This window comes from Galleria mellonella, unplaced genomic scaffold, assembly GCF_026898425.1.
Source record: "Galleria mellonella isolate WM207_F2 unplaced genomic scaffold, CSIRO_AGI_GalMel_v1 utg200, whole genome shotgun sequence".
In the NCBI taxonomy this organism is placed as follows: domain Eukaryota; kingdom Metazoa; phylum Arthropoda; class Insecta; order Lepidoptera; family Pyralidae; genus Galleria; species Galleria mellonella.
The window spans coordinates 3,256,238-3,271,893 of NW_026442034.1; the positions used below are offsets into that span (position 1 = coordinate 3,256,238).

A 15,656-nucleotide genomic window follows, 5' to 3' on the forward strand; every position below is an offset into this window, starting at 1 on the left:
GCAGGTCAGTTGGCCCATCGTGACGAATTCAACAAGTATTGTTCACGATGGTCTCCAGGGAGGTCGACCTAACAGGGCATATTGCTAGCAATGGGGCTGTCAAACTCCGTTGCTAACAATCCCTTTCCCCCCGCCAAACTGCGGTTGCCAAACCTCCCGTGGCGAATACTACCCCTTATAGACATGACTGTGTTCAATAGTACACGGTTAACGGCTGATACAAGAACAACAACAAAAGAATCAATATTGTCCCAAATATATTATATATGTTCTTTATTGCACTTGTAAGTTACACATAAAATAATGTATTTATAAATTTTGTGAGCAAGGGTGGACTTATATCTGACAGAGATCTCTTCCAGTCAACCCAATACAGTGCGAAAGCATTTCGTTAGCGGGCGGGCATTAGCGGGCAAGTGCTACAACTATTAATACATAAACAAATATACAGGTAAATAATATATATATATATATATATATATATATATATATATATATATATATATATATATATATATATATATATATATATATATATAAAAAAAAAAAGCTGGAAAAAGATGTATGAATTAGTTGCACCGACAAGAGGAAACTCTTAAATGAAAAGAGAGAGAGAGTCATCAGGAAACCTCTGCAAATCTACTTAAAAACTATTTCGACTTTTACATTATTGGTGGGGCTTACCTCTCTTATCTCTTCCAACGACCATTGAACACGATTGTGTTCAATAAAAAAACGCTTGAATTGTGACAAAAAACAGTTATTTTGATTTAAAAACAAAACTACTTAAACAATTTTAATAAAATTTCTAAAAGGCCAATTTGTAAATATATAGTTTCAGATAAAAAAAGAATTTTTTAAATCAATTTGACGAAGGTGTGAGGTAATAAATATAAAAAAATTCCAACTTAAATTGAGAACCTTATTTTTGAAGTCAATGGATAAAAGCTTATTAGTCTAACATCCGAAGATGATTTGAAGGGCATTGAATAAAATTCGTAAGATGTATTGTAGTAAAGGACAAAGTCTCTCAACTAGTGACGACTAGTTTATATGATTATTTTTATGTGTGAAAATGGTCTGATAACCCCGCCTGCGCTAACGGGATACGCTGGCGGAACACCAGTGAAGCGTGATAGATGAGAATAAAAACAGGCCAGTTAGCCCATCATGATGAATTCATCAGCAATTAACCATGATAGTTTCCAGGGAGAACCGCGAGGATGGCGACCTGGTTGGGTATATTGCTAGCAATAAGATTCTTAGTCTCCATTACTAACAATCCCTTTCCCCCCAGTTTGTATGATTTGATTATTATACCTTGAAATTAATATTTGGTTCATTAAAGGACAGCATATAATTGTTTTATCCCATTTAAACAATCTCCTAACTTGATTTACATAAAGTTGCACCGTTAAAACTATGTTAATACCTCAGATGTAAGCAGGAAATCGAATTATGTATTAAATTCAAGTTCGTTTGTGTTACAAAGGAACATTTCGACGTGAATCGTGGCGTTTAAACGCGACACGCCATTTGGGTCTTTAGCTTAAAGGTTTGTAAAGTTTGATTTGACGTGCGTGTACCGGGAAAATTATGTAACTGTCGTTATCAAATAGCCCTCGGTTGCGTATTTTAGGTGTTCCAATCATGCTATATTGTTCCACTAGTCACGATATCATGACGTTGAACGATGACGTACGAGAAGGGAAACTACTGTGACCAACTAATGACACGAGTACCGGGTGAAACTTTTGCATGTATTTACAAGTTATGTCTGTTGATAATTATAGATTGTGTCCCAAAAAAAAAGACTTCGATTGTAACGAAACCTGTTATATTGATTTGAAGTTTCGGTTTGAAGGATAGGATATGGTGTGAATTTACTGGGTACAGAGGAATAACACCTGAGACCTTGGGGATGGCAACGCATGGGGGGTATCATGGACAAAACAGTATACTGTTTTATGTCCATGGTACTGCTCATGTCTATAGGCGACGGTTACCGCTTTCCATCAGGTGGGCCGTCAGCTTATTTGCCATTTTAAGTTGTATAAAAAAAAAACTAAACTCCGAAGCTGATTTGGATAAATGTATATCGAACCAATAAATACTTACAGTATGATCCGTTTAGTTAAAAAAGGAATTTTCCAAATCGGTTTACAATCAGTGGAGTTATGAAGTAACAAACATAAAAACTATTTAACAATTTACCTATAGATTTTAAAACTAATTATAATGTAGTTTCGTTCAAAATTCTATTTGAATCATTACTATTGAATAAATGTTACTATTCCGTAGATGAGTATTTTAATGACAACAATAAATGAATGATGACAATTTTTAAGCAATAATATTAATTTATTATAATCTGTGTAACTATATATATATATATATATATATATATATATATATATATATATATATATATATATATATATATATATATATATATATATATATAAAAGAAACAAAAAATAAGTGTGTAATAATTAATCTATTTGTATAGCTGTATTGATTGTATGTATTGATTATATAAACTTACGAAATGGACTAAATGTAATTAAAACAGAAAAAAACAATTTGTATTGTATTGACTGTAAATGAACTGTATTTTTAATTTATAATTTTTGTAATGTTATTATGTAGTATCTTTCCTATACAATGTATTTTATGCTTTGGATAAATAAATTAAAATATTTAATAAAAAAAGATACAACCGAATCGAGAAATTTCTTCCTTTTGGAGTCGGTTGAAAAGCCCAAAACGACATTAGTCAGTCAATCCTGACTTTGCGTTCCCCGAAATCCTTTTCATAATTCTTGCGTACCCAAAATTTGGAGATATGCAATTTAATTTGTATAAGTACGTTATAATTATGCAAATGTTTTATGCTAATTGGTACAATTTGCTTCACCTGCCCTTTTCTCGTATCTATTTCGAGTCGGTGTAATAATTTTCTGGTCCATTCATCTCTGTTTGCAATCATATCATTATTCACTCTCTGCTTATGGATCTTTGACACACTCCAACAATTTCTTCTTGTGTGTACACAAAGAAGATCAATCATCTTAAGTCCAAATTCAAACTTAATACTTTTGTTATTACATCAACTTTATATTCATCACATGTCCATACCACGTGCATAATCTAAATAAATAAAAGTCAATTATCTTAAATTGAATGTATTTATTTAGCAAAAATTTTTTTTCGTTATCTTTGTTATTGTCGGGACAGGTCTTGTAAAAGATTTGAATTAAGAATTATCAAAGATTTGGTACTTTTTTCCATTAGTAAACCCGTGCAAAGCCAGGACGGGTTTACTAATGGAAAAAATGGACAGATATAATAAAACAATTTCATTACATTTGTCTTATTTAAACGAGTCCGTCTTTTTACATGCGCTTTTGAATTACTGTCTGAAGAGAAATAACAATCTCAGACTCGAGAATCCTAAAGAATTCAATGTCTATCAGTGATTCCTTATCACATAAGCTATTAGCATTTCTCAATACAATGAAAAAAATTTTGTGAGTACCCCAGCATAGATTGGGCCACCCATTCCATTCCCGTGGGTGTTGTAAGAGGCGACTAATAGAGGACGAGGGATGGGCAGCAGCGTCCCTCTTAAAACATCTTTAAAATCTAACTGCAGTTTCCAACCCGCCTGTCAAATGTAGCAACTACTGGCAAAAATCCCCTTATGGGGAAGGCTTATGTCCAGCAGTAAACGACTGAAATAATACTACAGTGAACGCTCTATATAAGCAACTCATTTGAACCAATTTCAATAAAAAAAATCTTATTGGGAAAAATTGCTTATAGGGAAAAAGGAGTATAAAAATAATTACCGTCTGGAAAATATTTTTACTTATTTCTTTTACTAACTAAGCTGAGTAGAATAAATAAAATATAAAGAATCTTGCTTATAAAGAGGTTGCTTATATAGTGTTCACTGTACTACTGTTTATCTGTTACTTAGAAATGGTAAACAATCTGACGGCCTACCTGAAAAGTGGTACCGTCGCCTATAGATATGAAGAGCACCATGGACATACTGTGATATCCGTGGTACACCTCATGCATTGCCATTCCTAGTTACGAGTTATGTGTTCTCGAATATAAAATGTGATTGACATTTACATTGTATGTCCTCAGTGATTAAAGCAGAAAATGCATATGCAAGACGTTTATAAATATCGTAAAGAGCAATGTCCCAAGATTTCTAAACATCGCCTGTGTATATCCAGCTTACTTCTAAATAGCTGTAAGTAGCCTTTAGGGTTGTAACTTTCCTGAACTTATTGTAAATTTTGGACATTTATATATAAGAACAGTAATGATATTTATCCCTGATCGTCTGCTTACTTGATATCTGATTACATCCAACCTCATGAAAAACTAATAATTATACAATGTAGTAACAGAACATTTGTAAATTGAAGGAATTATGTCGAAATTTTGAAAATATATTGAAATATTGCATTTCTTTCTTTCAATCTAAATTCTTCGTTTGAAAGAAAGTAACAGTAGTACAAAATATTGATTAAAATTATTATATTTGGTTTTTATTGATAATATGGATAATCTGAAAACAATGGTTGTTGTAAATTGCCAATTTTAATTATAATATCCAAACATAAATTGTCGTGTGTCTGACAACCCTATCCAGCCTGTCTATTCCAGTTCACAAGTTGTAATAGGCCGGGGAGCAAGTAACATGGAAGCGAATAGTTCATCGCCTTCTTGGAGAGCCGCCAGGATGCGATTAAATCCAGCTTCTGGTGGATGGTCACGTTTATAAACATTTTGATCGTATCTATCGCGTTCACTCGATAAGTCTTTCATTATTTATTCACTAGCTTTTATCCGCGGCTTCGTCCGTATGATATGTTTACTGATTGGGATAAAAAGTAGCCTATATCCTTCTCCATCACTTACAGTACGTGTATATAAAATTTGACAGTAATTGATTAAGCTTATAATGTATCAAACAATTAAACTCACTTTCACATTTATAATATTATTAAGTTAGGATTATTTTCTTATAATGAGGCGTTTTAAGTAATTAAAATTAAATCAGACGCTCTTTTATATAATATTAATATGAATAAAATCTAATTAAAAATTACACCTGTACTAATTTGTTTATCTATCTATCTATCCATTTAAGAGCTGCGCTCTTGTCGGTGGAGCTCTTGCCACTCACTACGATTTTCAGCGAGTCTCTTCACCTCTTGATATTGATTTGATTGATGATTGATTGATTGATTGATATGATTGATGAGTTCGTTTATATTATATTTAATTTTAATCCTTCGAAATGAAATGAAACGAAGCTATTATAAAATAAATAAGAATGATAGAAAAGTGATATGTCAAATAAAAATCAATAAAAATAAAATTACAATTTAAGTTTTAACACTAATGTCACAACAAGACACAAATATCGAAACATCAAGAGTATGCAAATATATTGAATTTTGATCGGTATATCTCTATAATAATTTTGATCAAACGAGATAGTTTCATTTATATTTTTACCAATTATTAATTATGAATGAATATAATTTATTTTATTATAATTATTTATTTTAATAATTGGAGTGGTATATACGTAGTCTTTGTATGTAACCATCATCTTGTAGACCATTGTTATGTAAAGGGCTTCATACAAGCGGCACGAACAAACAAAAAACAATAAACTCCGTACCACGAGACCTCTTTGCTTTCATCGCGTATAAATTACACAATCGAGGATTGTGGGGCGATATAAAAGTGAGATGATTAAAACATAAATGACAGAAGAAAACATACAAAATAAAACCCAAAAAAAAAGTACTTGTTTTACCAATTTCTACCATTAAACTACATGTTAGTGATGCGATTAATAGATGCTGTGACTCCAGATCTTCATTGTGATTAGGATTCGAAGAAAGAATATAAGTGGTGTGGTAAGCATTAATGTGCTAAATATATTAACTGCGATAACTACAAAATAAATTAATGATAAATCTGAAAATATATAAACTATATTTTAAATACACAATCTGGACTTAACGCTATGTAAAGGCCTTTACAGGTAAACAGTACCTACATACCTATTTCTTTATTGCACACGTTTAATAATATATAAACTAAATGTGTAGTATTTAATTTTAATAAAAATTAATTTGGATAAAATTTTATATACAAACTACGTCCTTTTTTATATTTTAATACTGTCATCAACTTCAACGGACATTATAAAGTCCCACTGGTAGACTGTTGGATTTCTGTCTCTATAAAAGAAACATACGAATTACTAGCTTTTAGCCCGTTATTTTGTTCGCGAGTATTTCTAAATTAAGGAAGTCAATAGACCAATTCTATGTGGCGTATCTAAATAAAACATATACCAGATTTTAAGTTAGACCTTCAGGAACGCAACTGTGAAAACCGCATCCAATTCGATGCAGTAGTTTTTGCGTGATACCGTAATAAACACATACAATCAGAAAGACAAATTTTCTAAAGATAATTTTTAGAATTTTTTTTTTAAACTCTTATAAACACCTCTCATGGTTTCTTCTCTTAAATATCTTCCATGTACATTGTCTGTTTATAAGTTTGTTATATTAAAAACATAAGATAACGCTAACTAAGCGGTTTGGTATATGATATTATTTCTGTCTTATTAGTTATTTCCATTAATATAAAAAAATCATGATACAAAACATCAAACAACGTCAAAGAAAACATCACCAAAGTCTAACTGCGGTTTCCAATCCGCCTGCCAAGCGTCGCAACTACTGGCAAAAGCCCCAATATGGGCGAGATATATGTTTAGTGATTAAATTTATTGTGATTATTATAATAAAATTGATAAAATGATTATATGATTAAAATGATTTTTGGCTGTTTAAAAACTGTACACTGCTGTATCCGCTGACGTTGATGCTCCTTTCCACTTTGGGTTTGCTGGAAAAAACTATTAGAGTTAAGCTCGCCTTTGTATTTTTGTTTACCTCTGTCATATTTTTATAACTAATGTGTACAATAAAGTATTAAATAAATAAATAAATAAAAAATACTTATTTTGAGTTTGTCGAGTACCCATAGTTGCACGTCTCGTTCGACTATACACCGCTGACTGAAACTCAAGGCAAAGCACTCATTCTCAAGACGTTTTCCAGCGAAACATAAAGGGAACCCACATCTCCGGGTTTTATGTCAACGCCTCAATTACAACCTATGCTGTCTCCGGTATATTTATAGAAGCGTTCTCGTTTCTAGTATCATAGACCACTACACAATGTTTGCGAGAACTGAGAGCCTTTCAATTCGATTACGAGAAAGTGACAATACAATGTGTCACTCCTTTTCATCCTCAAGACGCTGTAAGCACCGAATTCTTTTTACTATTAATAAATTTTAAAAATGAAAGAGGTGCTCAGTCGTTTGTATTTTTTACGTTTCCTTTTTAAGTCTTTTTTTATTTGAAAAGATGTACTTTCAGATTTTTCCAAAGAAATTTCGAAAGTCGAGTCAATAATTTGATTTTTAAATCAAAATAACTGTTTCGCGACGATTGACATTGACGATTTTTCTTTGTAGCCTAACCAAAATTGTATATATATGTATATATATAGACAGAGAGAGACAGAAATATATCCATAATTCACAATCTCCGTGGCACAGTGGTGGGCACGTATGTAAATTTCGGATTAATAGTTTTGTTCCTATGTACTATTTATTGACTTTTAGGGACCATATCATTAAAGGATCAGGAAGATCCAACGGATATGTATAAAAAATGTGTATTATTCATACCTATTTCAGGTTCAGGTTTCAGGTTCTTGCAATCTACATATCATACTTATAAAGAGAAGCAATTTGATGTTTTGTTTGTTTGTAATGGATAAACTCAAAAACCACACAACAGATTTTTAAAATTCTTTCACCTGTCGAAAAATATATTATCAGTGAATAACCATGTGATCCCGGCATAGAATAGACCACCCCTTCCTTTCCCATGGGTGTCTAAGGCTAAAGGTTACTAAGGGAACTTAACGGTCGAGAGATTGATGGATCACTGAAAGTTTGATAACGGTTACCGACTTACGGCTACCAAGCGTGGCAACTATTGGTAAAACCTTAATAGCGGGAGGCCTCAATTTAGCATAGGACAATTAACGGCTGATATGATGAACCGAAAATAACGGGGGGAAAGGGATTTTTAGTAATAGGGTCTTATTTCCTCATTACTAGCAATACACTTTATCAGGTCGAACTCCACGCGGATTACCCTGGCAACTAATGTGGGTAATTCTAATGGAATTCGTTACAATGGGCTTACGGACCTGCTTTCATCGTCACCTATCATCTCTCACCAGCGTATACTGATAGCGCAGACCGAATTCTATTTTATTGTCAGCTTTTTTTTAAAAAAAAAAAAAAACAACAATATTTTGCCTAATAAAACTAGTATAAATAATACTAATTCATCTTTCTATATACCCGGTCCGAAGCCGGTACCGTTAGTTCTTCATAAATTGATCCATGTATATTTAAAATCTAAATCAAATTGATTATCTTTCATGTCTACCGAAATGAATCAACGTTTTTACAATATGTTGAAGTTCCTTTATGCCAATACAAATATAATTATTAATATTCTAACATTAAACCTTACAATGTTTCTCAAACACAATAGGGTATTGTAGTTAATTGTAAACGTTTCAGAACAGAAACTGCTTATACTAGCCGTAGATAGTCCAGATAGTTCAAATTTCTAACGGTCCAATCCTTTACTTTATTTGTATCATTAAATCTGTCACATATACGTCTGTTTCAGAGATTTATTTAGTTATTCTTTATTAATCACATTACTAAAAAAACAATGTTCTGTTCAGAAGCTGGACTTAATGCTAATATAATATAGCATTCTCTTCCAATCAACCTGATTTTATTCTATTCTCTATTTCTGAAAAGATTCTTGAAGTCTTAATATTATATATAACAATAACATATGATCGGTCTGATATTCTTAGGACAGTCTTGATATGAATATCATTTGCAATTAGAAGTTATATAATTACAATCCTATTAAAGCCATTGTACTTTTACATGCATTGATATAAATAATCTATTTTCTTCAAAAGTTAAATGAATATTATCTTCATCGCCGTATCTGCATACATCATTATAAGTGAGAACACTTGTAACACTTCCTCAAGTTTTTATTTGACTATATTTATCCATTCATACACTCTGCTGGAAGACGAATTTTGGATTTAACCAAGTGCAAGTAATTCTCCAGAATATCTGCGTACTTGAAATGAATGTTAGCTATTATCACCAAGTTACAATATTAATCATTAAGTTAATAACATAGAAGTAATGCATCAGGTAATGAAGAATGACTGTAACATGGTAATGGTGCACCTCATGTGCATCGAGCCATGACGTCTGCACCCGAAAACTGTAATGGCGTCACGGTCTACGAAGTTGCATCCACGGCACAAACTACATGCGTACGAGCCTTGAATGCAAGTTTTATACTACAACATATCCACTCAGAGCGATGAGCATCTGCTCCTTGTTTATCAATTTTCGTCGCAAATCTAAAATTTAGAGGTCAGATTTGAAACATAGATAAAAGAATAATATTTACTGGTTGATTTTTTTCTGGTTGAATTTATCAACAACATATTGATCCAATATATAATGAAATTGTAATTGTTAGCCAAACGTAAAACCACAATATAAATAATAATACTAAAAGTACAGTATGAACACTCTGCCGCCCGCTGCGATCAGACTTCACCCCCTCTCAATAAATGCATCAGTTCTAAACCAATTTGGAAAATACTTTTTTGTCTGAAAGGTGTATGTAAGTATACATATTAGTTACTTTATTTTTTGGATCAAAATAACAAGTTTTGTCGTAATTGATGTCGGTTGTTTGTAGGGCACAAGTTTTATTTATTGTATAAAAGGGCCAGCATGTCATAAACTTAAGAATCTATCCATGCAATATAACATATTAGGACTTAAGACATAAACATATTCCTTTTAAAAAGCCGACAGCACATCTGCATTCTTTCTGTATTATGAGAGTGGCAGTAGTCACTTACCATTAGGGAACCGCATCCTTGTTTCCTCCTTGTGTTATAAGACAGAAATTGAGTGAATCGAAAATTCAAAGACGTCAGTAAATGTTAAGCTATTAGTAGTAACTGAACAACTGCAAACTCTGTACGGGGGGCTGAATTTTTTGGCATTTATCACCCATGTTCTTTTACGAAAATCATTCACTTTCACTTGGAACACTCGTTTAAAATCATTAGAATTTTTATTTTACCTTGTATTATACTTGTAAAGTCCATACAATACTAATAACAATTACCGATTAAGTAGACCGCCATCTTATTTTCAAATTTCAGATGTCGTTTAAGAATCCAAATTTATTTAAACTTTATTGGCCAATAAAATCTGATACAAAAGGCGGGCTCAATGTTATAGGCATTCTCTACCAGTCAACCTTTAGGATGTGCAGAGATAAATTGTATTACACTAAAATATAAGGCTCGATTTATGAAAAGGAATGTAAAAAGTAAATAAGTCATAACTCAAGAATTTCCTTTATGTCATTGTTTACTGTTGATTAAATAAGGAGATTCCAGAAACAAACCGGGGCGAAGTATTACGAATTACGTATACATTCGTACTTTACGGGAAATTTTACGTACCACCTGCGTTTACCTCTGATTAAATTTGTTTGTTTCGTAATATCTTACGTTTATTGCTTCGTTATGTTGATCTTCCAAGTTCCAAGGACTCGAAGATCTGTAAAAGTACTTATGATGTTGTAAATAAACATCTTTCAATTTTCCTTCACGAGGTACTTTTGCATCCCAATAAATGTTTCTTATAATTTTCGTGATTCTAAGAGATTGAATATCATCTTCATTTTCTCGTTAATTTTAATTGAAATTCATATTTAATTTTTTTTGTCATCATATTAGCCATTAACTGTCCACTGCTAAACATAGTCTAAAGGGGAGGCCCTTAGACTGCCATAACGAACGGTCCTCAACCACCTGCATTCACTGAATGCATTTGAGGTCATCGCTCCATCTAATGGGAGGAAGGGGGATTGGCCACTGCATTTGCCTGTACAGCGCCACTGGAACAGTTTTCTTCCCATCGATTGTCGATTCTTGGAGCTATGTGACCAGCTCATTACCACTTCAGTTTACTTATCTTTCGAGCTATGTCGGTCACTTTGATTCTTCTGCGGATTCTATCACACAAAAGAACAGCCCTCTCCAAAATTTGCTAAGCAATTTGAAACTTCTGCATACGGCCAACCATATAGAATCTTGTTTCGGTCTCGTAGATCGTCACTGGCAACACGGCCTTCAATTTGATTTGATTTGATGATTTTATGACCAGCCACCTGCTGACGTCAATCTTCCTTTCGAAAATCTTTGTAGAAGCTATTAATATAATGCATCTTTTTAGCTACATACTAGCAGTATGCAACTAGTAAAACATTTACATCTGCTTTCAGCTAGTGATTAGCTATTAGTTCTTTTCTTAGTAGTTCCTTATAATTCTTTTATGTTATTATAATATTGAAAAAAGGCTTATCAATTTTCTACGATCTCCTTCTGCGGTCCCTTTCAATATTCCGTTCGCGGAATTTAAATCTTCCCCAACCGCTTTGTTACATAGATACTTAGAAATGATACGTATCAGCAGTTTCAAGAAAAGTAACTTCAGAGAACGTTTTGTTTTTCACCATGAATGCTTTAAAATTAGATTTTGTTTTTTATATTTTATATATACATCATGTGCGTATTTAAGATTATTTTCAGGGTGAGCCGGACTCCTTTGAAAAAGGTGCAATATGTAGTCTTAGACATGTGTTTGCGAGTATTTAAAAGCTCCGCTCACATCTTGGGGTGGGCACCCCCTCTTTTCAATACGCCTATATATAGTTATACTAATAGCATAAGGTTGGAAGAAATCGCTATTTAGCGATAAGGCCACCCATTGTTGACTCTCTATCTTGCTTTTATGTATATTAGTGTTTTGCTCTTTTGAAAGCAAAGCAAGAAACTCAGTTGCGACCATTTTGTATTACTGTGGCACACTCACAAAATAAAAAAATATATTATTTTATGTTTTTCCCTTTTTTTGTATATGTATTATTTCTTTTTTTTTTCTATATCTATTGTTGTATGCTGTAAGTAATAGGAGAGAATTAAGTATCTAATTAAGTTTTTATGTAATTAAGTAAATATAGTTAATATTTATAATCTGTGTCATTTTTTGAAGGAAACAAGAGTTCATTCATTCACTCATAAGTTCATATTTTTTATTTACTTCTAATTAAAAGACAATTCTTTACTGTATTTTCTGTGTATGCCGGCGATAACTGAGGAACTTATTTTAATGATTAAAGAATAGAATAGAAATAAAAAAAAGAAAGATGTTAATCGTAAATAATTTTAATAAGCTTCTTGATGCTATTAAGAGACTACCGACTAAACTGTCTCTCAAAAAAAACGTTCATGCTTACTTTTTTACTTTACCCGAGCAGTAAGTACTTTATATTATTCTCAATTTTGTTTATAATATAGTATATGTCATATATGTGTAAGTATATTTGTTATTTATATATAGTTATTCGTTTAAGTATGTAATTTTAGTATGTATGTATATCAATAATTACTAGTACCACATTCGAGTATTCTGACACTTCTCTATGGTTGACTGGGAGAGAATGTTTTTAACATTAAATCCGCCATGTACCTACACATATTTGTACTAATGAATAAATAAATAACTTTTATTAATATCAAGAATCTTAAGTTGTTTAATATACATAATTACTGCGTACATTATTGGCTTAAATATAGCTATTATAAATTTATAATTTTGTCAAAACTCATTTCAGGTGCTATAATTCACGTAAGTACTTTGAAACTGTATCACCGGTGTGCAAAATACAGACGATTGGCGGCAACAAATATATTTTACTAGTACTTACCCGCGATTTCGTTCGCGCCATCGAGATATATTAGTTGACTGAGACAAAAAGTAGCCTATGTCCTTCTCTATCTCGAATACTATGTATATACCAAATTTTATGAGGATTAATTAAGCTGTTAAAGCGCTTAACGGTAATAGACTCTTTTAATAATTTCACAAAGAACAAAAATTTGTACAAGGAGTACGATCGATCGATAAATCATAGCCTATGGTGCCCCCTTATTAGGCTAACGCCTTCCTTAACTGCTTCCATATTGCATGATCGTGGGCCGAGTTGTACCAATCTTTTTTGGAAACGGTCGAGATCGTCCCTCTGGGGGAGAGGAGTGATTATTAATAACGAGGGATTAGCAGCAGAATATAGTGCCGCCCAAGATACCTCTCATGGGTTACTATTCCTGAGGACCTCTTTTCTCTCTTTTCCTCTGCAACCGCACTGTGCGTGATCATTCTGGTTCTAAGGTGTGAAGATGGATTTCCTGCTGAGTGTAGGAATCCATTATCTATGTCCTTAGTATATACTATTATATACTTAATATATAATTATATATTAAGTATATATATACTTAATATAAGATAATTCCTATATATACTTTTTTTTTCTTGTTCTACGACCTATGATCGTTTCGTCTAATCCATAAGGTCACGTAACGCCTTCAGCGTGTCGCATGTATCGCCCTAAGTAAATGTTACGCTAATGAGTCCTCGCTTTTGGAAACTTCGCAGAATTCGTAATATCTCCCGTTATTGTTGCTATCTGTAAACTCGGCAACTCCGCCTCGGTATTTTTATTGATACACCCGAATTTTTCACGTAAAATAAAAGTAAGCCAGGCGAAATTAAAAAATGTTCTTTTTCTGTTACATTTCATTGTAGTAAATACATATATGTAGATTCACGAATATAGACTTGTTGATGGTGGATAAATAAAAGGTTTTTTTTTTCTTAGCGGCAACAAAAAATTAATAGATAATTAAAAATAATACCTATTTTAATATACATTTATTTATTTATAATTTTGCACACATTAAATATGTCTACAGAGCGGACTTAATGCCTGATGGCTCTACCAGTCAACTGTTACACTAAACAGAGAGAGTAAATGGCGGTGCATTGGTATAGAAAAATCAATTTGTAAAAGAAAGAAATATTTTGACAGATAACAATATAATACAATTTAATATAAATGAACATATGTACATACACATATAATAATACAACATACAACTTACAAAAATTATAAATACATAAATCACAATACAATAGTTATATAAATAACTGTACATATTAATATAATAAATATATAAGTCATGGCTAATTATATAATAGTTATAGATTGAAGCTCTTCATACGAAAGAACTTCTGGTATAAAGAAAAATTTGGTAATAATAATAATAATTTATTTGCCAGGAACATATTTAGTATGTTTCGCCATATTTAATAGCATAGAATTTTAAATAGAAAGGGCTATGCTTGGCGTCTCTTTGCGTGATAGAATCCGAAACGAGGATATTCGCAAAAAAATCAAAATAACAGACATAACCCGAAGGATAAGCAAGCTGAAGTGTCAATGGGCTGGTCACATAGCTCGAAGAACCGACAACCGATGGGGAAGAAAGGTTCTTGAGTGGCGACCGCGTACGGGTAAACACAGTGTAGGACGACCCCCCACTAGATGGAGTGACAACCTGAAATGCGTTGCAGGAAGTCATTGGATGCAGGTGGCTCAGAACTGTTCTTTATGGCAGTCTATGGAGGAGGAGGAGGATATCCAGCAGTGGACAGACAATTGCTGAAATGATGATGAACATGAAATGTTTATATTATTTTGGTACTACCTATCTAGTGTATACTATGGACTATGGATCTGGTATATGTGTAATGAAGAAGTAGAAATATCTATTGATTTGAAAAGTAATTATGATTATCTGATAAATGATAAAATAAACGTGAGTTTGTAGTGCTTACGCACTTAAAAGGAATCTATAAAATAGGCTCCCAAATTCAATACTAATAATTTCTCTTATGTCTATATTATAGTAATAATATTTATGGTAGTTCCATCATTTATAATTTCATGTCTGGTTGCCCTCAGGTCGGTGACACCAGCAGTAACCGTGACGCTGCCGTCATGACGCTACACTGGTGGATGCACTGGTTCTGGGTCACGACGCTTCTCGTCTTACTTGGTAAGTCTTTTTTGTTGATTTTTAACTATTAATAGATTTTTATATACCATAATGGTGGCAAACAAGCATTCAGTTCATCAAATGGTAAACGGTCACAGTAATTTATAGATACATGTGACACCAAGGACAGTATAATAATACAAAAGTACAAGGTTTTGTTATAATAAAGAATAATTCATTAGATCAAGTTCTTAATGACAAAATTTAATAAATAACCATCCTTTATGGACCTCATGAGTCCATCGTCGCGGACCACGGAGGCGTTACCAACTGATTCTATAAGAATAAATAATTTATTATGCTGATACACAATGATTCATCGGCATTCGATTATTGGCTTGGTCGCAGTTTATTATAAATCATTTCATGTTCATACAATCTTTTTAACAAAATTATATATACCCCTTTTTTTTCACCCTCTAC

General features: G+C 32.4%; 2 protein-coding genes across 6 annotated transcripts in view; one reads left to right on the plus strand and one right to left on the minus strand.

The window, feature by feature from the left end:
• The window catches only part of LOC116413014 (calaxin), a 214,901-nt gene that overhangs the window by 93,869 nt on the left and 105,376 nt on the right, over positions 1 to 15,656 (minus strand). The gene's annotated exons all lie outside the window — the stretch shown is intronic.
• LOC113519316 (uncharacterized) overlaps positions 1 to 15,656 on the plus strand; it is a 128,355-nt gene that overhangs the window by 76,049 nt on the left and 36,650 nt on the right. For all 5 annotated transcript variants that reach the window (XM_052894229.1, XM_052894231.1, XM_052894233.1 and 2 more), the window contains one exon: positions 15,140 to 15,233. In XM_052894229.1, the coding sequence (XP_052750189.1) occupies positions 15,176 to 15,233 (58 nt within the window). In that variant the 5' untranslated portion in view covers positions 15,140 to 15,175. The remainder of the gene's footprint in view (positions 1 to 15,139; positions 15,234 to 15,656) is intronic.